This window comes from Mixophyes fleayi, chromosome 3 (genome assembly GCF_038048845.1).
Source record: "Mixophyes fleayi isolate aMixFle1 chromosome 3, aMixFle1.hap1, whole genome shotgun sequence".
Classification (NCBI taxonomy): domain Eukaryota; kingdom Metazoa; phylum Chordata; class Amphibia; order Anura; family Limnodynastidae; genus Mixophyes; species Mixophyes fleayi.
The window spans coordinates 335,533,800-335,560,916 of record NC_134404.1 but is presented as its reverse complement, the minus strand read 5'-3'; the positions used below and the strand labels follow the sequence as shown (position 1 = coordinate 335,560,916).

Here is a 27,117-nt window from a genome sequence, read left to right as displayed (position 1 = left end):
AGACTGTAAGCTCCAATGGGGCAGGGACTGATGTGAATGAGTTCTCTGTACAGCGCTGCGGAATTAGTGGCGCTATATAAATAAATGGTGATGATGATTTACAGATTCAAATGGAAATTTATCTTGAGATACCCTTGGATTTAAGTACAAGTGGAACGATGCACCAGCTGCATGATCTTTTTAAACACAATACTTAAAGTTGCGTTCAGACATGATAAGACCCGATGTATCTATGTAATGTTACTTGAATAACTTTATTTCTAGATATAATACAATAAAATTACTAACAATTTTATTACAAATTTTACACTATACTATTGGTGCGGTGAATCAGAGTACCCGTCATTAGGATGTCAGATTTCTACTGACTTCTGGTTGGTATAAGTGTGCTGGTACTTGTAGTTCCACAACAGCTGGAGGTTGCCTGTCTCTGCTGTGTGCAATATTCTATCTTAACAATCACTTAGGGGACATCACACCACAGGTGGTCTCTCCCTTTCGCTCTTACTCAACATGACAGTTCAGACACAAGATTATAGATTTATTGCTGTTCGTTGACCTGTTAATGACATGTACAATTCTCTGCACATTGACCTGTAAACGATGAAACAAACCATTAATTCTCGTTGAGGAAACACATTGTTTGCCAAGGAAGTGATTGGGGCTACTTACCGCGTGTGCAGGATTACACTGATCAATTGGGCTTTTGAAATCTGTTCTTAGCTCATCAAAGGCAATTATCTGCAAAACATGATGAGAAGAGAAGAGGGTTTCTGAGTGCCGAGCAGCGGATATCAATGCATTTTAGGAGCCAGTCTTACCATGGTTATTATAAACCATCAAAGCATCTGCTGAATTATTTCCAAAGCCCTCTTTAAATGACTGAATACAGTCCATGGCTCTTCTAAATTTCCATTTTTTTTCCCTTAAATTAAAACATTATCTGCTATTCCATGAAAATAATGTGGGATATTAACAAAAACTGTGGTACAGGTCACTGTAAAGAATAGGTGCTATACGTTTAGTTGATTAGTAAAACCTATCAGATGTTTGCTCTCATTTTCTACTGTATTAGAATAACGACCGTTGGATCTTATTGGTTGCTATGGGCATGTCACGGGCACTAGGAGTCTTTACCCAGGGATCACCAGGTGATAGGCTTACCAGAGCAGTATAGGTGGTAATATGGTACTCTGGTAGCAGGGTGATCACGGAACAGGAAATAGCAGATGATGAGATGCTCAGGAAAGTCTATGACTAGCAGCACTGGCAATATGGAGGTAGTAATACACGAGGAACTGTATGGACAAAGGACATGTGAAGGTAGTCAGTGGTCTGCGGTAGCAAGTTGTACCACTGCTATAGTGAGGAGGAATGTCCAACAGAAACGAGGAGGTGATGAGAGTCAGCGGTCTGCGGATAGCAAGTTGTACCGCTGTCAGAGTGAAGGAATGGAATCCCAGTGGAGGTATCCGGGGAGTCAGTGGTCTGCGTTAGCAAGTTGTACCACTGCTATGTGAGAGGATACTGGAACAGGTGAAACTGTAAACAGGAGTCAGTGGTCTGCCACTAGCAAGTTGTACTACTGAATATATATGTGAGGAGGTGCCCGGGGAGAGACTGCAACACAATATATACACGGGCACCTTGACTTTGATCCACAGTAATATGCACAATATAAATGTATAAATGACTGAACAACACTGCCAATATAGAAAGTCTCTTGAAGTAATCCGGCATAAGATAACACAGTCAATGATGGCAATAGACTCAGCGGATAGTACACTCCAGAGGAGAACCAACACAGTCCAGCAAGGTATGCAATACACAGCACAGTCAATGGGAAGTATGCATACCGTGGTTCAGGAGAAGGCAGTCAGACAGGAGTGCAGAGATACCTGAAGGGCAGGAGGCCAGCAGGATACAAGTCCCTGGATGGGTGAAGCAGGGGTCTAGCAGGTGCAGCGCACAGGTAGGTGGACCAGCAGGGAACACAGGAAAGCGTGGAGAGCGGATCAGCAGTAGATGGATGAGTAGCGCTGAGAAGTAACAGCAGCGGGTCTCTGCGGGAACACGGAGGTAACCAATAGCAACCAGCAGGTGCAGTAACGATGGGACACCGGAGCAGAGTTGAACTGGAACAGATGATCACGGAGAGTAGACAAGGACTGAAGACTGAAGCGCACAGAGGCAGCGGATAGGAATCAGCCAAACAGTCACGATGAAACACAGACGGGTTGCAGGTTGAAGACTGTAGTGCACGGAGGCAGCGGATAGGAATCAGCTAGCAGTCACGATGATGAAACACAGACGAGTTGCAGGTTGAAGACTGTAGTGCACGGAGGCAGCGGATAGGAATCAGCCAAACAGTCACGATGATGAAACACAGGCGAGTTGCAGGTTGAAGCCTGTAGTGCACGGAGGCAGCGGATAGGAATCAGCTGGCAGTCACAAACATGAACAGGTGAGTGGATGTGGTTGAAGCCTGTAATGCACGGAGGCAGCGGATAGGCATCAGCTAACAGTCACGATGATACAGTAGATGGTAGAAGTGGTATGGGAACCACAGTAGCAGAAGTGGTTTGGAAACCACAGAGGTAGAGGTGGTTTGGAAACCACAGGAATCAGCAGGGCTGAATAAACAAGGAAACACAGGAACACCTTCAGAGACTCATGGGGAATGAGACTCCAAGATCAGGCAATGTGGTGATGACCACAGGTGCTTAATATAGGGAGGTTGCCTGATCTGCCAATTAAGTTAAAGGAACATACACTGGAGGTATAGAAAGGGCTGCGCATGCGCAGTCCCTCAGGATGGAGGACGGCCACGGTTCCTAAATGTCCGGGAAGAAGCACTCACAGTCCGGTGAGTGACAGTACCCCCCCTTTTAAAGGTGGGCACAGAACGCCTGGAACCGGGCTTGTCCGGATTTTTGGAATAAAACTTCTTCAGAAGGGCAGGAGCATTAAGATCTTCAGCTTTGATCCATGAACGCTCTTCAGGACCAAAGCCCTTCCAATGAACGAGGAAACGGAGGACTCCTCGCGAAATTTTTGCATCCAATACCTCAGTAATCTCGAAATCCTCCTCCTGATGAACTTGAACTGGCTGCGGTGCTGAGGAAGGAGTCGAGAAACGGTTGATGATGAGAGGTTTGAGCAAGGACACATGGAAGGCATTGGAGATCCGAAGATTCTTAGGAAGAAGAAGTTTAACACATACTGGATTGATAACTTGAATGATCCTATATGGACCAATAAAACGAGGGGCGAATTTCATAGATGGAACCTTCAAACGAATATTTTTGGTAGATAACCAGACACGATCTCCAATTTTTAGTGGTGGAATAGCCCGCCTCTTCTTATCTGCGAAAGACTTATATTTGTTAGATGTCTTCTTTAAACAGGTTTTGACCTGAGACCAGATATTTTTGAAGGTCTGACAAGCAGTCTCCACAGCAGGAACTTGGGTGGGCGGGAGGGCAGGAAATTCCGGAAAAGACGGATGGTGACCGTAGACCACAAAGAATGGAGTTTTGGATGATGACTCATGGTACATGTTGTTATGGGCGAATTCAGCCCAAGGGAGCAATTCTACCCAGTTGTCTTGGTTGGCTGAAGAGAACATCCTAATAAAAGTCTCAAGATCTTGATTGACTCGTTCCGTTTGTCCGTTAGATTGCGGATGGTAAGACGATGAGAGTGCTAGTCGTATGCCCAAGGTTTTACAAAGGGCCCGCCAGAATCTGGAAACGAATTGTACTCCTCTATCTGACACAATCTCAGACGGACATCCATGGATGCGGAAGATTTCTTTAATGAAATGTTCAGCCAGAGTAGACGAGGAAGGTAAACCGGACAGAGGGACGAAATGAGCCATCTTCGAAAATCTGTCTACCACTACCCAAATAGTATTGTGATTCTTACTTGGTGGCAAATCAGTAACGAAATCCATACTAATATGGGTCCAAGGCTTGGACGGGATGGGTAGTGGTCGCAGCAACCCTGCTGGAGTTCTGCGGGAGGATTTGAACTGAGAACATAAATCACAGGAAGCAATAAACTCTTTGACGTCTCTCCTCATTGAAGGCCACCAGTAACTACGAGAGAGAATCTCAAAGGTCTTATGTTCACCGGCGTGTCCAGAAAAACGAGAGGCATGGAACCACGAAAGGATTTTCTTCCTCAGAGTAGGAGGCACGAGGGTCTTCCCAAATGGTAGCATTTTGGTGGATGAAGCAGCCAGAGAAATACATTTGGGGTCTAGAATAGCATGGTTGGGAACCTCTTCTACATCAGAGGACGTCACAAAAGCTCGAGATAGAGCGTCAGCTTTCTTGTTCTTAGCAGCTGGTTTGAAGGTTATAATTAATTCAAAACGGGAAAAGAAAAGAGACCATCTTGCTTGACGAGGGTTCAAGCATTGAGCAGATTGCAAATATGACAAGTTCTTATGATCCGTGAAGATCGTCACCGGATGGCGAGCTCCTTCCAACAAGTATCTCCATTCCTCTAATGCAGCTTTGATGGCCAGCAACTCCTTGTCCCCGATAGTATAGTTTTTCTCTGCGGGCAGAAGACCCCGAGAGTAGAAGGCACAAGGATGTAATTTTTGTTGCTCCGAGCGTTGGGAGAGAACAGCTCCTAAGCCCACATTAGAGGCATCTACTTCTAGGAAGAAGGGGAGTGTCACATCAGGTTGTCGCAGAATAGGAGCAGACGAGAAGGACTCTTTGAGGATTTGAAAGGCTTGGAGAGCCTCAGATGACCATTGCTTAGTATTAGCCCCTTTCCGAGTTAAGGCCACAATGGGAGATGCAATGGATGAGAAGTCTTGAATGAAGCGTCTATAGTAATTGGCAAAACCTAAAAAACGCTGGATGGCACGAAGAGTAGTTGGCTGAGGCCAATGTAGTACAGCATTTACTTTGTCTGGATCCATCTTCAGGCCAACTCCGGAAACTATATACCCCAAGAATGGAATCTGGGGTAACTCGAATGAACATTTTTCCAATTTACAGAACAATGAGTTTTTCCGTAGTCTGGAGAGGACCTCTGCCACATGTTGGTGATGAGAAGGCAGGTCCTGTGAGAAGATCAATATGTCGTCCAGGTAGACAACGACACATACATATAATAAGTCCCGAAAGATCTCATTGATGAAACCCTGGAAAACCGCGGGGGCATTACACAGCCCGAAGGGCATTACTAAATATTCGTAATGCCCATCTCTGGTGTTAAACGCGGTCTTCCATTCGTCACCGGAACGGATTCTAATTAAATTGTAGGCACCACGAAGATCCAACTTAGTAAATATCCGAGCTCCCTTGATGCGATCAAATAGCTCAGTGATCAGCGGAATGGGATACCGATTCTTGATAGTAATGGCGTTGAGTCCACGAAAATCTATACAAGGGCGTAATGATCCATCCTTCTTTTTGACGAAGAAGAACCCAGCTCCAGCGGGAGAGGTGGAAGGTCGAATGAACCCACGCTGGAGATTCTCCTGTATGTACTCAGATGTGGCTTGAGTTTCAGGTAACGAGAGAGGATAGACCCGACCCCTGGGAGGAGTCTTGCCAGGTAGAAGGTCGATCGGACAATCCCAAGAACGATGAGGAGGAAGACGTTCAGACTGAGCTTTATCAAACACATCGGCAAATGAAGCATACTGAGGAGGGAGTCCCGGGGAGGAAGACGAGATGGAAGATTGCTGTACTTTAAGAGGAATAACTTGAGAGAGACAACGATGGTGACATTCAGGCCCCCAAGACGTAACTTGAGGGGTGCGCCAGTCAATCTGGGGAGAGTGACATTGAAGCCATGGAAGGCCTAAGACAATCGGACTTGTCGTAACAGGAAGAATTAAAAACGAAATTTCTTCATGGTGTAGTACACCAATCTGAAGGGTTACTGGAGACGTACTCTGGGTGATGAGACCATTGATGAGACGTGATCCATCTATAGCCGTCACAGTAATGGGTGTTTTTAAAGTGATCACTGGTAGGGACCATTGATTCACTAGTGATTTAGAAATGAAATTTCCTGCTGCTCCGGAATCAATCAATGCCTGTGACTCAAAGGATTTGGTAGCAAAGGAAATCGTAACATCGAAAGCGCAGACTTTAGATTTCATAGACAATGGAGAGGACTCCAGGGACCCTAACTTCACCTCTCCAGAACTAGTTAGGGCCTGGCATTTCCCGATTTCTTAGGGCAAGAACTGAGCATATGTGTGGAATCAGCACAATAGATACAGAGTCTATTCTTTACTCTTCGTTTCCTCTCTTCTAAAGATAATTTGGAACGTCCTATCTCCATGGGAATCACAGAAGGTGACACTGGACGAAATTGAGGGTTTAAACGAAGAGGTGCTTTAGCAGAAGTTGTTTTCTCAGATTCTCTTTCACGAAATCTCATGTCTACACGATGGCAAAGAGAGATCAAATCTTCTAGTGACGAAGGAAGCTCTTGGGTAGTCAGTGCATCTTTAATTTTATCGGAGAGCCCCTGCCAGAAGGCGGCAACTAATGCTTCAGTGTTCCACTGAAGTTCAGAGGCTAAGATCCTAAATTGAATGACATACTGTCCTACTGTATGGGAGCCTTGTCGCAAACGAAGAATGCTGGAAGCAGCGGAGGTCACACGACCTGGTTCATCGAACACACTTCGGAACGTGGAAATGAATTTGGCACTATCTTGTAGAATTGGATCGTTTCTTTCCCACAGAGGGGAGGCCCAAGCCAGGGCTTGTCCAGAAAACAATGAGATAAGATAGGCCACTCTGGAACGATGGGTAGAAAAATTTTGAGGTTGGAGTTCAAAATGGACTGAACATTGGTTAAGGAAACCTCTACAAGTTTTGGGGTCCCCGTCATATTTTGACGGAGTAGGCAGGTGAAGCGTAGGAGCTGTAGACACCTGGGATGGCACTGGGGAAACGGAGGAAAGCACAGGAGCTTCAATACTAGCTGTAACAGTCTGTCCAGATGTTCCTTGGGAGGTTAACGATTGGTAACATTGAAGTAACAGCTGTTGGCGAGCATCCTGTTGCTCCACACGGCTGACCAGATGCTGCAGCATCTCTTTAGCAGTAGGTTCCGTATCTGGGTCTGTCATGGCCTGATCTTACTGTCACGGGCACTAGGAGTCTTTACCCAGGGATCACCAGGTGATAGGCTTACCAGAGCAGTATAGGTGGTAATATGGTACTCTGGTAGCAGGGTGATCACGGAACAGGAAATAGCAGATGATGAGATGCTCAGGAAAGTCTATGACTAGCAGCACTGGCAATATGGAGGTAGTAATACACGAGGAACTGTATGGACAAAGGACATGTGAAGGTAGTCAGTGGTCTGCGGTAGCAAGTTGTACCACTGCTATAGTGAGGAGGAATGTCCAACAGAAACGAGGAGGTGATGAGAGTCAGCGGTCTGCGGATAGCAAGTTGTACCGCTGTCAGAGTGAAGGAATGGAATCCCAGTGGAGGTATCCGGGGAGTCAGTGGTCTGCGTTAGCAAGTTGTACCACTGCTATGTGAGAGGATACTGGAACAGGTGAAACTGTAAACAGGAGTCAGTGGTCTGCCACTAGCAAGTTGTACTACTGAATATATATGTGAGGAGGTGCCCGGGGAGAGACTGCAACACAATATATACACGGGCACCTTGACTTTGATCCACAGTAATATGCACAATATAAATGTATAAATGACTGAACAACACTGCCAATATAGAAAGTCTCTTGAAGTAATCCGGCATAAGATAACACAGTCAATGATGGCAATAGACTCAGCGGATAGTACACTCCAGAGGAGAACCAACACAGTCCAGCAAGGTATGCAATACACAGCACAGTCAATGGGAAGTATGCATACCGTGGTTCAGGAGAAGGCAGTCAGACAGGAGTGCAGAGATACCTGAAGGGCAGGAGGCCAGCAGGATACAAGTCCCTGGATGGGTGAAGCAGGGGTCTAGCAGGTGCAGCGCACAGGTAGGTGGACCAGCAGGGAACACAGGAAAGCGTGGAGAGCGGATCAGCAGTAGATGGATGAGTAGCGCTGAGAAGTAACAGCAGCGGGTCTCTGCGGGAACACGGAGGTAACCAATAGCAACCAGCAGGTGCAGTAACGATGGGACACCGGAGCAGAGTTGAACTGGAACAGATGATCACGGAGAGTAGACAAGGACTGAAGACTGAAGCGCACAGAGGCAGCGGATAGGAATCAGCCAAACAGTCACGATGAAACACAGACGGGTTGCAGGTTGAAGACTGTAGTGCACGGAGGCAGCGGATAGGAATCAGCTAGCAGTCACGATGATGAAACACAGACGAGTTGCAGGTTGAAGACTGTAGTGCACGGAGGCAGCGGATAGGAATCAGCCAAACAGTCACGATGATGAAACACAGGCGAGTTGCAGGTTGAAGCCTGTAGTGCACGGAGGCAGCGGATAGGAATCAGCTGGCAGTCACAAACATGAACAGGTGAGTGGATGTGGTTGAAGCCTGTAATGCACGGAGGCAGCGGATAGGCATCAGCTAACAGTCACGATGATACAGTAGATGGTAGAAGTGGTATGGGAACCACAGTAGCAGAAGTGGTTTGGAAACCACAGAGGTAGAGGTGGTTTGGAAACCACAGGAATCAGCAGGGCTGAATAAACAAGGAAACACAGGAACACCTTCAGAGACTCATGGGGAATGAGACTCCAAGATCAGGCAATGTGGTGATGACCACAGGTGCTTAATATAGGGAGGTTGCCTGATCTGCCAATTAAGTTAAAGGAACATACACTGGAGGTATAGAAAGGGCTGCGCATGCGCAGTCCCTCAGGATGGAGGACGGCCACGGTTCCTAAATGTCCGGGAAGAAGCACTCACAGTCCGGTGAGTGACAGGGCAACACCATCTTTCCTACACAGTTCCATATCTGCCAACTGTCTAGTTTAGGCGGGACAATCCTGATTTTATTGCTTTGTCCCGTCATCCCAATCGAGACAGCTTGGGAAATTTTTGGGGACATATCTGTCGTTTAATGCTTTTGTGCCTGGCACGGTATCGGTGGGCGAGTGCCGCGGATGGTGTTTGGAGGGGAGGGACGTACAGGGCAATCTTGCACTTCAAAAGTGCTAAGCACGCCCAGGCTGTGGCCGCGCTCACTTTGGGATATGGCCACACCCCCATTTTTTGGTATTACAAAATATCCGTTATTAAGTATGTGTAAGTTCTATATAAGTCATACTTGCCAACCTTTAAAAAGTGAATTCTGGGAGATCCAGGGCAGGCGGCATGGTTGGAGGGAGAGGGTGGGGCGCGGTCAATTACGTCATTTTGGCCCCACCCCCTGTGACAAAACAGAATTTTGTCACGAGGAGCCAAAATGACGCGAATCACCTTGAATCGCGTCATTTTGGGGAGTAAGTTCCAATGTGCGGGATACTTGCCTGCTACCCGAATTTCGGGAGTCTCCCGGACATTCCGGGAGAGTTGGCAAGTATGATATAAGTGTAGTTTCCATACAAGTTCAGTATTACTACATGTTTCTAATTATTATTATTATTATTATTATCATTTATTTGTTAGGCGCCACAAGGTTTCCGCAGCGCCGTACATAGTACAAACAGTAGACCATACAGGGTTAAACAGTACAGAATGATAAACACAAAGTGCCAATGCTTCAGTAACTCCGGGACAGCCATATGGAGTAAGAACAGAGCAGAAGAATAGGTATGGAGACACGAGGGAAGAGGGGCCCTGCTCATAAGAGCTTACATCCTAAGGGAGGGTGGACAAATCAGACACGAGAGGGAACTGGTGATGCCAGGGGAGAGAAGAAGGGGCCAGGGGAGAGAGGGAATAGCGAGCAGAGTAGATGAGGGGTTAAGTGGATGGTTAATAAGCTTTGAGGAACAGGTGAGTTTTAAGTGCTTGTTTGAAGGCGCACAGATTGGGAGCGAGACGGATGGAACGAGGGAGGTCGTTCCAGTGCAGTGGGGCAGCTCAGGCTAAGTCTTGGATTCTGGAGTGGGAAGTGGTAATTAGAGTGGAGGAGAGGCGACGGTCATTAGCAGAGCGCAGGGACCGGGCAGGAGTGTGAATGGTAAGGAGGTTGGCTATATAGGGAGCAGTAGACAGGGAGAGAGCCTTGTAAGTGGTGATAAGGAGTTTGAAGAGGATTCTGTAGGGGATGGGGAGCCAGTGTAAGGCATGGCAGAGAGAGGAGGCAGAGGAGGAGCGGCGTGTGAGAAAGATGAGTCTAGCAGCCGCATTGAGTACAGAGCGGAGGGGGGCGAGATGTGAGAGGGGGAGGCCAGTGAGGAGAAGGTTGCAGTAGACGAGGCGGGAGATGATGAGTGCGTGGATGATGATTTTGGTGGCGTCTTGTGAGAGGAAGGGTCGGATGCGGGCGATGTTGCGCAGTTGGAAGCGACAGGCTTGAGCAAGGGATTGGACATGGGGGGCAAAAGAGAGAGATGAGTCGAGGGTGACACCCAGGCAGCGGAGTTGGATGACAGAGGAGATGGTGGTGTTATTAACAACGATAGTGAGGTTGTGGTGGGAGGGGAGTCTAGGGGGAGGAAAGACAATGAGTTCGGTTTTAGAGATGTTAATTTTGAGAAAGCGGGAGGACATCCAGGAGGAGATGGCAGAGAGGCAGTCAGATACACGAGAGAGGAGGGAGGAAGAGAGATCAGGAGAAGAGATGTAAAGTTGAATGTCGTCAGCATAAAGGTGATACTGAAGACAAAAGGAGGAGATAAGGGCACCGAGGGAGGATGTGTAGAGCGAAAAGAGTAGGGAGCCGAGGACAGAGCCCTGGGGGACTCCTAGCGAGAGAGGGGAGGGGGTGGAGGAAGAGCCAGACATGGAGACAGAGAAGGAGCGGTTAGCAAGGTAGGAGAGGAACCAGGCGTGGACAGAACCAGAGAGGCTGAGAGAGAAGAGTTTGCAGATGGAGGGGGTGGTCCACAGTGTCAAAGGCCGCCGAGAGGTCAAGAAGGATGAGTATGGAGTCTAATTCAGTCCAAGTCTTAGGCATCACTCTAATGGGTATTCAATTAATTTTTGTGCAATTTTTCAGTGTGTGGAGCTGACCAGTTGTTTCTGCCATCACCCATCTGAACAGAAGAGACTTGCAATCACCTGGATCAACGATTCTCATGTCTGCACTATTTAAGCGACAGTTAGATCACCTTGTGTTCCTAATGGATACAACGAGCCTCTAGTCAGCTGTGTTATTGTAACTGCTACAGAGAGTAGTCAAGCAAAACTAAACATAAAAGATACTACAAAATAATGATACAAGCTGTATCCAGATAATTTGCAAATGACCCCCTTAATTTTCTCCTAGATCTGACTTCAGAAACATTTAAATCATTACCTATTAAGGGCCTGATTCATTAAGGCACGCTAAACAAACGTACATAAAGCGGGCATACGGACGTCCATATTCAACAAGGAGCGGATGTAAAGATACATCTGGTGTTGAATACGGGTCTAGGTGCGCTCTGCTCTAACAGACAATACACTGCAGGATAAGTACAATACATATGTGGAATAGAAAGTGCCAAAAGAACACAAAAAAAAGAAAAATATACTATTGTCATCTGTTAATAATATAGTCACCCCCCCCCCATAAAATATATTTATCAGGATGTTATTAATGTCTACTGTATATAAAATTAATTTTTACAGTTGTTCCTGATTGCAAACACATGTTCTAGCTGTATACACAGCCGGCAACACTATCACTCGGCACTGACACCAGACCTGTAGCTGGTGCAAGTGATACAACTGAAAAACACGTATTGTAAAGATGCGCAAAGCTTGAATCGGACGCTGCTGCATGCGCTTGAGCTCGGCACGCCCTTACTGTAAACTGACTACGTGCATACGCCCAGTCGCCTCCCCGTTCCGCCCATGAACTCGCAGGCTGTAGTCAGGGTCTTTTGCGCTCCAAGATGAATTGGATGTTGCTGCGTTCTCTGGTCTCGTTCAGGGCATGCACACCGCCGTTTAACGCAAAATACGGCACTATCGCCATATACATTCCTTAATGAATTAGGCCCTAAATATACAGTAATCCACTATTGTATGCAAAGTCTGCCACACTTGTTCAAAATGCACTTGTCACTGAAGTGAAAAGACCTCTAAAAGTTACGATTTGTTTGCTGAATTTAACCGACTAAAACATTTTTTTTATAGAACAGTTAATATAACATGTGCAAAAATGTTGGCACTCCTCCAGCTGATTAATTAATACATTTTTAAGGCCTCAAATGACTTGATAGGCTTTAAATTAAGCCAGATGAAGACAATCCCAGAGTTAAATAAACACTTCGAGCTCTCGGAATGTTGTTATCTCAGAGCTCCTCTAATCTAAACAGCTGACTGAGGACTTGTAAAGTATAGATAAAAAGGAGATAAAGGAATGAAATAAAGATAACTGACTGGAATAAAACAGGAGAAATCTTTACAAGATATTTAAACACTTAAACTTGGGAATTTCTGCTGTTGAAAACATCAAGGAAAAGTGCAAGTTAAGTGGAGTTGATAGAAGCCAAGATCTCAAGGACTTCTAAGATTCTCTGATAGAACTGGTCCCATACTGGTCACATACTGGTCACATGAGTTTCCGCCAGTTACATAATATACTGGAATTCGCTTCCTCAAGTCCCAGCAACCGCTGCGTGGTGACGAGCGATGATTCACGCCCCCGCACAGTGGAGGCGTGGCCTGAAGACGTGAATCACATGATCAATTTCCCACCTCACCTAATTCACAAGAAAAAAAAATGGGATCCAGGGGGAAATTCGGGATTCTCCCAGACGTTACAACACTGTAGATAGTTATATACTAATAACAAACTTCTCATGAAGTTGGGATGAAATAAAGTATTATATGCCAAGAACGCAATTTGCGTTCAACTTAACTCGAGCCCCTAAATGTGCTGCATATAGTATTAATCCTGTCACATTTCAGTCAGCTGTCTTTGTATAGCGCTCACTGCCCTGTATACCAGAATCACCGAGGAGAGATCACAGGAAATCAGGGTGCTCTATGTGCAGATGCAGTGAAAGATATATTGGTCTATAGTCACTCCCAAGCGGCTGTCTCCTCATGTTACAGGTCCCCAGGCCCGTGAATGCTCAGGAGGTAGCAATGCAGGATGGAGAGGACCGCAATATGCGGGATACCTCTCACGCTGAGTCCCTACCTTTGCATACAGGGACTACTCAGATTCTGGGTTTTTTTAACAGTTGCATGATGCCGCTCTATCTCTGCTGTCTCCCTCCAACAGTCGCTACATTGGCTCCCCATGGTCTACAGAATTACATTTAAACTCTTCACCCTCACCTCTAAAGCTCTTAATCAATCCTCCCATCCCTACATCTCCAATCTCATCTCTACCTACACTCCTAGCCGCCCCCTCCGCTCTGCCTGTGACCGCCGCCTCACTGATCACCTCTTCTCACTCCCGTCTCCAGGACTTTGCCCGGGCAGCTCCCCAGTTGTGGAACGATCTTCCACGTTCCATCAGGTTAGCATCTACTCTCAAAGGCTTCAAGCGTGCCCTTAAGACTCATTTCTTTATTCAAGTCTATCAGTCCTCCTCCTAACTCCCTTGTCCCGGCTCTCTCCCCCAGTTAGTACCACCCTATTTGTGTCTCCCCCTTTCCTTTAGGATGTAAGCTCTCAGGAGCAGGGCCCTTATTCCTTGTGTGCTCCTTCTACTATTCCATCACCCCCTGTACCTCTTGGCTTGCTTTCCTAGCCCTGTTTTCTTAAGCTTCAGCCTACTTGTCGCTGATTTCTACCACCACTTTCACTCATTGTCCCAGAAATAATTTGATTTGCATTACCATGTTACCTGTGTGTGTGTGTGTGTGTGTGTGTGTGTGTGTGTGTGTGTGTGTGTATATTTTTGTTCTTCATTTGTTGTTCTTTCTGTATCATGTTGTTTCATGGTTCTCTGTTTTCTGTATATGTCATGTATGGCGCTGAGGACCATTTGTGGCGCCTTATAAATTAAAGAATGTTGATGCTGCTCCAAGTCATCGGGACACTGTATCAATGAGCACAAAATGCTGAGACTGCAGTTACTTGAGCTGTTGTGACACCGCTGACCTCACCACTGTGTATGAGTCAACCACATAGTATGTATATATATATATATATATATATATATATATATATATATATATATATATATATATATATATATATATATATTGGTGGTAATCATTTATGCGATGACCGGATCGCTGATACCAGATACACCGACAGGGGTACACCGAAGGTTTATTCCCCGGCACACTGGTAATACTGACAGCTGAAATGCAGAGATGAGCAGAGAACAGATGCATAAGTAATTAAACAAATTAAAACATAAACTAAATAGTATCAAGCGCATTTCGCATTATAAAACGTTCACATCTATGAAACTTTTCCCCACCTTCTGAGGGACAAGCTGTTTTGAGAGAATTCATCGCCAATGTGCGTTGAATAATGCGAGATAACATCACAGGTTTTAGCAATTGAACTATACGTTTGAATAGGTAAAAAACTTAGCGGTATCACACGTTTCACCAGCGAATTCACGTGTGAAAAATATGTGGATTCAATTATGCAAAGAGAAAAAAACAGCATTTACCGTTTATCACTAATTGAATAGTTCCTTTAACTCTGAGATTCATTGTTTATTTCAGAGAAAATGGTTAAAATAAGGACATAATCTGTCATCCATCTGCTTGTCAGACATGAAGATGCGATTTCTTGTTTACTTATTCTCTGTCATGTGTATATTTCACCTTCAGCTATTTCTTACTTATTCAACCATTGATAAAACAGTTTTCTTCTTACTTATACTGAAAGAGCAGAGTTGGCTGAGAGCATTGAAACCATTTATAACTCTCCTGTTATTCTCTAGCTCTTTATACCCATTGACTCTTAGCAGATCTAGATCACACAGGCGCAGCTGTTAATGAATGAAAATATATTTATATACAGTACATATATATTTAAAAATGCTACATTTTAATATATATTGCAAAATGTGCTGATGAGGAGTTAAAAACTTAAACCCATTTTTCTCGACGGTGGTCATTCCCTGGTAAAGTGCTATACAGTAGAAAGTAAAATGATTTTTGTTCTATTTTGCTATACATCTCTTTCCTCTTTGCAAGACTCTGTTGGTGTGGGAATAGGCAAACCGAGGGGGGTTTCTTAGTGCTGGAAACCCCCTTCCAAGCCCGGGGCACTCAATAATTGAGGTGGCTGGACCCTGCCCCCGCTTCACACGGCTCTGCTTACAAAGGGACGGCTTCAGGAGGCCGACTAGTGTCTTTTTAGAGGTTTATAAAACAAAAATTAAAAAAATTATGTGTAGAGTGCCCCCCCCCCCCGAATGGCGGGGGAGGGGGAAGGGCAGTGTGGTACTAGGTGGCTGGCCCCTCCTCCAGGACCAGCCACTTACCTTAATGTGGCCGCGGATAATCGTCTCTCCCCTCTCCCCCCTCTGTGGCTGCAGTCTCCTACACAGGTCACATGGGACGTGTCACATGACAGCTGCCGTCCCATGTGAGGCAGTGAGGGGAGTCTGCAGAAGGAGCCAGGTAAGTGTATGTCTGCTAAAGTGTATGTGTCACTCTGCTAAAGTGTGTGTGTGTGTGTGTGTGTAGGATAGGAGGGGGCTACTAAAGGGTGTGTAGGATAGGAGGGGGCTACTAAAGGGTGTGTAGGATAGGAGGGGGCTACTAAAGGGTGTGTAGGATAGGAATGGGCTACTAAAGGGTGTGTAGGATAGGAGGGGGCTACTAAAGGGTGTGTAGGATAGGAAGGGGCTACTAAAGGGTGTGTAGGATAGGAGGGGGCTACTAAAGGGTGTGTAGGATAGGAGGGGGCTACTAAAGGGTGTGTAGGATAGGAAGGGGCTACTAAAGGGTGTGTAGGATAGGAGGGGGCTACTAAAGGGTGTGTAAGATAATAGGGGGCTACTAAAGGGTGTGTAGGATAGGAGGGTCTACTAAAGGGTGTGTAGGATAGGAGGGGGCTACTAAATGGTGTGTAGGATAGGAGGGGGCTACTAAAGGGTGTGTAGGATAGGAATGGGCTACTAAAGGGTGTGTAGGATAGGAGGGGGCTACTAAAGGGTGTGTAGGATAGGAAGGGGCTACTAAAGGGTGTGTAGGATAGGAATGGGCTACTAAAGGGTGTGTAGGATAGGAGGGGGCTACTAAAGGGTGTGTAGGATAGGAGGCGCTACTAAAGGGTGTGTAGGATAGGAGGGGGCTACTAAAGGGTGTGTAGGATAGGAGGGGCTACTAAAGGGTGTGTAGGATAGGAGGGGGCTACTAAAGGATGTGTAGGATAGGAAGGGGCTACTAAAGGGTGTCTAGGATAGGAGGGGGCTACTAAAGGGTGTGTAGGATAATAGGGGGCTACTAAAGGGTGTGTAGGATAGGAGGGGGCTACTAAAGGGTGTGTAGGATAATAGGGGGCTACTAAAGGATGTGCAGGATAGGAGGGGGCTACTAAAGGGTGTGTAGGATAGGAGGGGGCTACTAAATGGTGTGTAGGATAGGAGGGGGCTACTAAAGGGTGTGTAGGATAGGAAGGGGCTACTAAAGGGTGTGTAGATAGGAGAGGGCTACTAAAGGGTGTGTAGGATAGGAGGGGGCTACTAAAGGGTGTGTAGGATAGGAGGGGGCTACTAAAGGGTGTGTAGGATAGGAGGGGGCTACTAAAGGGTGTGTAGGATAGGAGGGGCTACTAAAGGGTGTGTAGGATAGGAGGGGGCTACTAAAGGATGTGTAGGATAGGAAGGGGCTACTAAAGGGTGTGTAGGATAGGAGGGGGCTACTAAAGGGTGTGTAGGATAATAGGGGGCTACTAAAGGGTGTGTAGGATAGGAGGGGGCTACTAAAGGGTGTGTAGGATAATAGGGGGCTACTAAAGGGTGTGTATGATAGGAGGGGGCTACTAAAGGGTGTGTAGGATAATAGGGGGCTACTAAAGGATGTGCAGGATAGGAGGGGGCTACTAAAGGGTGTGTAGGATAGGAGGGGGCTACTAAATGGTGTGTAGGATAGGAGGGGGCTACTAAAGGGTGTGTAGGATAGGAAGGGGCTACTAAAGGGTGTGTAGATAGGAGAGGGCTACTAAAGGGTGTGTAGGATAGGAGGGGGCTACTAAAGGGTGTGTAGGATAGGAGGGGGCTACTAAAGGGTGTGTAGGATAGGAGGGGGCTACTAAAGGGTGTGTAGGATAGGAGGGGCTACTAAAGGGTGTGTAGGATAGGAGGGGGCTACTAAAGGATGTGTAGGATAGGAAGGGGCTACTAAAGGGTGTGTAGGATAGGAGGGGGCTACTAAAGGGTGTGTAGGATAATAGGGGGCTACTAAAGGGTGTGTAGGATAGGAGGGGGCTACTAAAGGGTGTGTAGGATAGGAAGGGGCTACTAAAGGGTGTGTAGGATAGGAGGGGGCTACTAAAGGATGTGCAGGATAGGAGGGGGCTACTAAAGGGTGTGTAGGATAGGAGGGGGCTACTAAATGGTGTGTAGGATAGGAGGGGGCTACTAAAGGGTGTGTAGGATAGGAAGGGGCTACTAAAGGGTGTGTAGATAGGAGGGGGCTACTAAAGGATGTGTAGGATAGGAAGGGGCTACTAAAGGGTGTGTAGGATAGGAGGGGGCTACTAAAGGGTGTGTAGGATAATAGGGGGCTACTAAAGGGTGTGTAGGATAGGAGGGGGCTACTAAAGGGTGTGTAGGATAATAGGGGGCTACTAAAGGATGTGCAGGATAGGAGGGGGCTACTAAAGGGTGTGTAGGATAGGAGGGGGCTACTAAATGGTGTGTAGGATAGGAGGGGGCTACTAAAGGGTGTGTAGGATAGGAAGGGGCTACTAAAGGGTGTGTAGATAGGAGAGGGCTACTAAAGGGTGTGTAGGATAGGAGGGGGCTACTAAAGGGTGTGTAGGATAGGAGGGGGCTACTAAAGGGTGTGTAGGATAGGAGGGGGCTACTAAAGGGTGTGTAGGATAGGAGGGGGCTACTAAATGGTGTGTAGGATAGGAGGGGGCTACTAAAGGGTGTGTAGGATAGGAATGGGCTACTAAAGGGTGTGTAGGATAGGAGGGGGCTACTAAAGGGTGTGTAGGATAGGAGGGGCTACTAAAGGGTGTGTAGGATAGGAGGGGGCTACTAAAGGATGTGTAGGATAGGAAGGGGCTACTAAAGGGTGTGTAGGATAGGAGGGGGCTACTAAAGGGTGTGTAGGATAATAGGGGGCTACTAAAGGGTGTGTAGGATAGGAGGGGGCTACTAAAGGGTGTGTAGGATAATAGGGGGCTACTAAAGGGTGTGTAGGATAGGAGGGGGCTACTAAAGGGTGTGTAGGATAGGAGGGGGCTACTAAATGGTGTATAGGATAGGAGGGGGCTACTAAAGGGTGTGTAGGATAGGAAGGGGCTACTAAAGGGTGTGTAGATAGGAGAGGGCTACTAAAGGGTGTGTAGGATAGGAGGGGGCTACTAAAGGGTGTGTAGGATAGGAGGGGGCTACTAAAGGGTGTGTAGGATAGGAGGGGGCTACTAAAGGGTGTGTAGGATAGGAGGGGGCTACTAAAGGGTATGTAGGATAGGAGGGGGGCTACTAAAGGGTGTGTAGGATAGGAGGGGGCTACTAAAGGGTATGTAGGATAGGAGGGGGGCTACTAAAGGGTGTGTAGGATAGGGGGGGGCTGCTAAAGGGTGGAATGGGAGGCTCTTAATATATTGTGTGGTATGAGGGAAGGGAGGGGGGCTGTCTTAATAGTTCATGGGTGGGAGGTAGGGTATTAATTTAATGGAGTTTATGTTGGGGCTAATTATTTAATGGCTGCTAATATTTGTGGGGTGATGGTAGGGCAATTTAATTTATTGGTGGAACAATGTCATTTAATACTGGGGCCTATTTAATTAATATGGAGTGAAGGGACCTTTAATTTAATGCTGAGATGGTTTGGGGCTATTAATTGAATGTGGGGCTGAGTTTGGGAAGGAGAGCTATTTAATTTAATGCTGAGATGTTTGGAGGGAGGGAAATAGGCCTAATTATTATTTGTGGGGGCTATTGATTAAATGCCAGGGATGGTTAGAGTTTTCTAAATTTCATGTACCCATTTTTTTTTCCATGTAGGGCCTCCAACATTCCAGGATCCAGACAAGCAGCAACTGATCCAACAGCCACAGGTGGTGACAGTGACAAGAATAGGTAGGAGAGAGGAGGACAGTCTGCTAACTGTCCTGAATCTGGTGGGACAGTCCAGAATTTCGGTGACTGTCTCGCTTAGGATTTGGTCCTACTAAAAGGACAGTTGGGAGGTATGTCCCACTTCACACTGTACTACTTGTGAAGGCAGAGCTGTGTGTACCTAACAGTAGTGCACACAGTTTTGCCTGTTTATTTGTCATATACGATAACCCCCCCTGTCTTAAGTGCCCCGGGCCCCCCGGAGCCTTATTCCAGCTCTAGCGATACATTAGTGGTTCTCGCCTTGATTCCATTGCCTGCCTTCTACCTTGCATTGGTCCCATTCTCAGATCACTTTGCTGAACATATGGCCAGCCCCCATTGTACAGACAATATAAGTAATCCTGCCTCCTTTGCACTTAGTATATCACCAGCAAACCCTTGGAATAGCTCTCCCCTTCACATATGCCATTGTCTGCCAACCCTCCCTCCACTGTTATTAAATCAAACCACCAACAATCACTGGGCACATTTAGGGCTCATACATAATTGTTACCATAGAAGTGTTTTCTTGCAGATGCTTGAAGCATTTCACCTTTGTGGTGATCGCACTGGATAGCCATTTATTATAAGGATTATTTTTAATGCATTTTTTGAAACACACAGTACACATTTTTAAATATTAAAGAGAGAGATTTGGCTGGTAGTTACAGCTCATGATGTCAGGGAAAGATGCAACAGTGCAGTGCGGTGCTCATATGCTGCTCTGGCAGACTGATCAAATAGGTTTCTGTCAACATGTTTCCTAATAGTTAAACTTATTAAACAAAGTCAGATATGTTTCTATAAAGGGAATTTTGGAAGAATGTGTTAGTAGGCAACTAAAGAAGTTTGAGCACAGAGGCATACACCTGTCGCAGATAATGTAAAAAGGATTCATATATTTTTGAAGCACAGGACTAGCAGCTTTTTCTTTGCTTTGCTTTAGAAATTACCCACTGTGTCTTAAGTCATCACATCTAGGTTTTCCTAAATGTTACTACAACCGAATTCCAGTAGTTCTAAATCCTGCCTACTTTTGTGTTGGCCCCACCCACAGTTGATTTGGACCCGCCCACATGAGGCCACGTCAATAATTTTTTCCAGGGCCGCTTTAAGTTCCCAATCCGCCCCTGGCTGCGTGCACCTAACAGTAGTGCACGCAGCATTGCCCATGTATATTATGGGGATAGGAAGAGTTGGAGAGCAGCCAAGCACTGTCTAAAATTATAGCCACACCCCCATGCATGCTGGTCACGCCCACTGGTGGCGTGGTGTGGAAACCCCCTTCTACAAATCCTGTGTTTGCTCCTGGTGGGAGTACCACTATTTATTTAGTAAATCAAAGTCTTATGGGCAGAGTGTTTCTGCTCAGTAGTCGAAGTGGAAATTTAGAAGTGAAGGTTTGTAAAAGGTAAGTGAATGGAATTTTAACGTTTTGCGAATCAAAGCAGTAGGTGAAGTGGCGGTATGATGTACCACCGTATAACGACCGACTTCCACCATGTCAACGACTGCTAAGGCGCATGGTGCGTAAAAGTGAGCAACGCTCTGCTGATTCCGATCTTCCACTGGCATTAATGTAAGCACAAAAACTGTGCGGCGGGAGCTTAATGGAATGGGTTTCCATGGCCGAGCAGCTGCATGCAGCCTCACATCACCAAGACCAATCCCAAGCGTCGGATGAAGTGGTGTAAAGCAGACCGACACTGGACTGTGGAGCAGTGGAAACGTGTTCTGTGGAATGACGTATCACACTTCTCTGTTTGGCAGTCAGATGTGTGAGTCTGGGTTTGGCAGATGCCAGGAGAACGTTACCTGCCTGACTGCATTATGCCAACAGTGACGTTTGGTGGAGGAGGGATAATGGTATTGGGCTCTATTTCAGGGTTTGGGCTAGGCCCCTTATCTCCAGTAAATGGGCAATCTTAATGCTTCTGCATACCAAGTCATTATGGACAATGCTATACTTCCAACTTTGTGCGACAGTTTGGGAAGGCCCTTTTCAATTCCAAACATGCCTGTGCCCCAGTGCACACAGCAAGGACTACAAAGACATGGTTTGATGAGTTGAGTGTGGAAGAACTTGACTGGCCTGCACAGAGCCCTGACCTCAACCCCATCTTTGGGGTTGGGGTGAACTGGAACGGAGATTGCGAGCCAGGCCTTCTCGTCAGTACCTGACCTCATTAATGCTCTACATATTGAATGGACACAAACTCCCACAGAAACACTCCAACATCTTGTGGAAAGCCTTCCAAGAAGAGTGGAAGCTGTTATCGATGCAAAAGGGGCACTAACGCCATGTTAAAGTATATGTATTTGAATACAATGTCATTACAGTCCCTGTTGGTGTAATAGTCAAGTGTCTGAATACTTTTGTCCATCTAGTATATATATATATATATATATATATATATATATATATATATATATATATACGAGTTGTAAGTATGACCAGGATATGACTTGAAGGGAATGGAGCAATCTGCCTTCAACAAATAAATATAATTCATTCAAGCTTTGTTATAATAACCAATAAAATAAAATCCAGTTAAACTGCATCTAAAATAAGCTCTGAACTATTGTTATAGGATAACCTCTTTCTCCCCATCTCTAGGCAGATATATAACAAAGATATCGCTACCCAAGGAGGAAACATCACTTTACATGTTATTGTCACCAGTTATATTTTGCAGTCTTGTAAGATCCGTCACAAACCAATTTACATTTAGTATAATAATATATACCTTTAATGGACTGGAACCAATTATTTTTTTCTCACCAGGGCTTAAAACACAAAGCAGAGGTATAACTTTATAAAGTGTTCTAAGGTCTGCGTAACTCTGTGTTCCTTGTAAATCTCCAGCATTATAAACCCTCCAGCAGTATAAATATAAGTAATCAGGTCGCTTTTCTGGCCTCATAAAACCGTTCTCATTTTTCCTTCTGCCCCCTTATTGCAATGCACACGATTTTATTTCTGATTTCCTCGAATGCTAAGATGGGTAATCTGAATAATGCGTTATATTTTTATCACCTAGATTTTTATAATTGGCTGTTGTGGAAATGAATGTCTTGTATCTCCAGGTTATGATGGTGATGATTCATTTCTCTAGTTCTGTCGTAGCCATAATTGTAGTTCTGACCATAAATGCTGTGATTTATTTCTTTTACGGCCTATTAGCCCAAGCGCAAACCTGACAATTTCTTCATATTTAGACAACAACCGTCTATGTACGTGTGTGGTGTGTTGTGTCTCGCCCTGTCGGACTGTGTAGTACAGCCCTAGGAGAGCCCTCTGAACTTGTACCTTGGTCCAGAGGCCGAAGGCAGCAGAGAGAGACCGGAATCTATGTGCCCCAGGTGTGGCGAGCCAGGGGTGGCTGAACATCACTGGGAGATGGGAAATCCCACCGACAGATTAGGGCGCTCTTAGCTTCCCCACAATTTCGTTTGCTGCATGCCGCCTCCTTTTGCTGTGGTCTTTTGGCAGGGCAAAAGAGATCCTCCCTAGCCTTGTGGCGAAGGAACCTTTCAGTCTTGGAGGTCAGGGGTAAAGGGAACCCTCCTCTAACACCCTGGAGAACTTTTTTTTATGATTTTTGCACTTTTTTTTGCACTTTGGTGACCAAAAGCACCGATCTCAGGCTTTCAATTAAAAAAAAAAAAAGTATGTATGTGTACGGTCAATTTAAACAGAGATCCAGTGGTCGGACTGACCGGCGAGCACAGCCTGTGTTTGGCCAGTATAAGAATAAGAACAATTATTTTTCTACACAAGTCATTTACAGTTACAGCATTATGCTAAAATCAGAGATAGTTAAAAATGTTATTTATTTAGTTGACTTGTTGGTTGAGATGGTTTTTTTTATTATTTTTACTACTTTGAAAATGATTTATTCAGACCCTGGATTATACCCAAATATTACATGGATGTAGCGAGCTATTTTGTACCAGAGACATTGGCGACCGCACAATTGAATTGATAGGAATGCTTGCATCTAGGACATGTACTCTTAGTGTAATGGCAGAATAAAACCAGTATAAACCATTAATCTATTTATTATCGGGCCTCAAACTCAGCTGGACTCCACACAAGCCGGGGGGATTATCCTGGATGCCCAGTGTAGGCTGTGATATCTCAGTGTGTGGTCAAATTTATTGTCAAATGTTACGCAGTTATCTATAATGTCCCTTAACTCTTTAATAAACGACTAGGGAATAATGTATTCTTATTAGTCAACTTTGTGGTTCTTCAAATTAAAACATGGATCCTCCATTTACTGAAAAATGCAGCTTACAATTAGAGATGTTTTCTGAAAACCGAGCCCACCCAAACTTAGTGGATCCAAGTAGGCTCACGAGCCGGCTCGGTACTTTTGCGCGTCCTCGGATCTGAATCGAGGCAAAATGTCATTGTTGCATTGTTGGATCTCGCGGGTTTTGGATTCCATAAGTACCTCCCTCCCCAGGAGATCCAGCCCCATTGCTCACACAGAAACAGGGGTAGCAGTGTTCTTGTCACTCTCCAGTCTCCAGTGACATTGCTCAGTGCCATTGCTCACACAGAAACAGGGGTAGCAGAGTTCTTGTCACTCTCCAGTCTCCAGTGACTTTGCTCAGTGCCATTGCTCACACAGAAACAGGAGGGGTAGCAGTGTTCTTGTCACTCTCCAGTCTACAGTGACATTGCTCAGAGCCATTGCTCACACAGAAACAGGGGTAGCAGTGTTCTTGTCACTCTCCAGTCTCCAGTGACATTGCTCAGAGCCATTGCTCACACAGAAACAGGGGTAGCAGTGTTCTTGTCACTCTCCAGTCTCCAGTGACATTGCTCAGTGCCATTACTCACACAGAAACAGGAGGGGTAGTAGTGTTCTTGTCACTCTCCAGTCTCCAGTGACATTGCTCAGAGCCATTGCTCACACAGAAACAGGGGTAGCAGTGTTCTTGTCACTCTCCAGTCTCCAGTGACATTGCTCAGAGCCATTGGTCACACAGAAACAGGGGTAGCAGTGTTCTTATCACTCTCCAGTCTCCAGTGACATTGCTCAGTGCCTTTGCTCATACAGAAACAGGAGAGGTAGCAGTGTTCTTGTCACTTGACGAAAATTGACTGGAAATGACTGAAAATTAATATTATTGAGGTTAATAATAATGTAGGAACAAAACAAGAGCCAAATTATGTGATTTTAGAAAAAAAAAATAGGGATCCAAAACCAAAACACACTAGGGCGGTTTTGCCAAAACCAAAACCAAAACACGAAGTTAATCCAGATCCAAAACCAAAAACCAAAACCAAAACACGGGGGTCAGTGAACATATCTACTAACAATGGCCATCGGCTAACCTTTATTGCCTATAATTCCATTTAGACTCAGTATTATCAAACTACCTGCAGGTGCTAATTTGCCAATTGACAGTTAAATGCCGATACCATACACTGAAATGTATAACAACCTCTACACACTGACATAAATACTATATTAGGGAAGGGATCATGTTTTTTTAAAATCCGTGGAAGTAATTTCTATTGCAGCCAGCCGGGGAAAAGATGTAAGTTCACAAATACTGTCAACATGATGCGATTTTTACACAAGCGCACACTACCTGCGCCTGATAGCACAGAAAAGCAGTGTGGAGTGTAGGGTTTAAATTGTAACCCTTCTTTAGCAAAAAAATAAAAATTGCCGTCAAGCTAAAAGACAATTCATTCTCATGCAAGGCTAAAATACACAGGTAATAGCTCCACCTAGTAATTGTGAGTAGTGACATGCAAATGGCCAATGCTATTAGTCTTTATTGCAATACAGTGCCTGTGTAGGTCATTTTATGAAAGGATCCCAGAGGTGTGGAATCATACTACACTAATCTGGACTGTCGTAGCGGCTGCCAATCTTCACCAACCACATAAAAAACTCAGGAATAATTATTTTATTTCTGTTACACTACACAAAGCTCCCTGGAGAATGCTGATAGTGTCTCAATCATGTCATATCTGTATTTTTACCCTCACGGTTAATAATGCAGCAATTTTGTTACTGAATGGAAACAAGACCGCGTCATTCTCTCCTGCCCATGAATAGTTAATGTATACAGTAGAATCTTCAGTGCATTTATCATGCTGGATAGCAGAGCCGTGCATGCTGTGCTCCCCATAAGAGTATAATTCCATCTGATTGCAATAAATGTGCCATTTCTTTATGTCCGTGACAGTTCTGGGAGCAGGCTGAGCAAATGAAATGCATAAATCTCAAGGGCATGCAAAGTTATCTGCAATTTTCTCATCATACACAGGAGAGAAATATAGGACCAAATTCTTTTATAATGATACTTTCTGTGTGTTTATCATCGATGTACCCTATATTTAAAGGAAATGTCCACTCGTTTTTTTTTTATGTGAATTCATATCTTTGGTGGCGCAGTGGTTAGCATTGCTATCTTACCGGGCTGGGGTCATGAGTTCAATTGGCGACTAGAGCGCTTTCTGCAGAGTTTGTTTGTTCTCCCTGTGTTTGCGTGGTTTTCCTCCGGGTGCTCCGGTTTCCTCCCACAATCCAAAATCATACAGGTAGGTTAATTGTCTGATGACTAAAATGGGCCTGCGCGTGTGTTAGGGATATTTAGAATGTAAGCTCCTATGGGGCAGGGACTAATGTGATTGATAAATATTCTCCGTACAGCGCTGTGTAATGTGGCGATTTATGTGTGGTTTATAAATAAATGATTTTAATAAATATCCACTTTGGAAGATGGTTTGTAGACATTTTTATTAATTTTCCTTGTTCCCTAAGGCCTCAATCTCATTGGCATTAATTACATGCATTTTACTAGCGTTTCAGTGTGTGGCGTCTTTCTGAACGAAATTCACTTATGTTTCCGACATTGGGAAAGCCTACATTCAGCGCCAATGACCACAAAGTACGAAAAAACTGCTAATAACTGATACGTCACACACTTCTTGTACACATGCTTTCACTTCAGTTTTTACTTGCACCAATGGGTATGAGGCCTTATCATCATCATCATCATCATCATTTATTTTTATAACGCAAGCAAATTCCGTAGCGCTTTACAATTGGGAACAAACATTAATAAGACAATACTGGGTAATACATACAGACAGAGAGGTAAGAGAACCCTGATCGCAAGCTTACAATCTATGGGACAATGGGAGTTTGAAACACAAGGGCATGTGCTACATCATATTGCACACTGGACCAGCTAGAATGCAAAGGTAAAAGTAGTGAGTGGGCTGTGTGATCAGTCACACAGCAATGTTGGTCAGAGGGTTGTTGTCTTGTGTTAGCTGTGTAGAGGTTGGTAGTAGGGTAACCTATGGAGATTAAGATGCTGGTTGAGGAATATTATAAGCTTGTCTGAAGAGGTGGGTTTTCAGACAACGCTTCAAGGGTTTGAAGACTAGAGGGAGGGACTTCCACAAAGTGGGTGCAGCCTGAAAAAGTCCTGTAACTGGGAATGGGAGGATGTGATGAGAGTGGAAGAGAGACGCAGATCTTGTGCAGAACGGAGGAGTCGAGTTGAGAGATATTTTGAGACAAGTGAGGAAATGTATGTCGGTGCAATTTTGTTGACGGCCTTGTAGGTTAGTAGAAGAATTTTATATTGTTCTAGTTGACATACAGGCAGCTAATGTAGAGACTGACAGAGTGGCTCTTAATGACTGAAAACAAGGTGTTAAATCACTGGCTTCTCTACAGCACAAAGGGTTAACTGCCTTGAAAAGTGTTTCAGGATTGTTATGTCAATGCAAACAGAAAGTGACAGCACTTCTGGTAGCCTGACAAGCAATATTGAACAGAATAGAGAAATCTCCAGCT

General features: G+C 45.2%; 1 protein-coding gene across 1 annotated transcript in view; it reads right to left on the bottom strand.

Annotated features, from left to right (window-relative positions):
- CNIH3 (cornichon family AMPA receptor auxiliary protein 3) overlaps nucleotides 1-27,117 on the bottom strand; it is a 69,314-nt gene that overhangs the window by 22,840 nt on the left and 19,357 nt on the right. Inside the window, exon 2 of the mRNA XM_075204325.1 lies at nucleotides 673-741. Within this exon, the coding sequence (XP_075060426.1) occupies nucleotides 673-741 (69 nt within the window). The remainder of the gene's footprint in view (nucleotides 1-672; nucleotides 742-27,117) is intronic.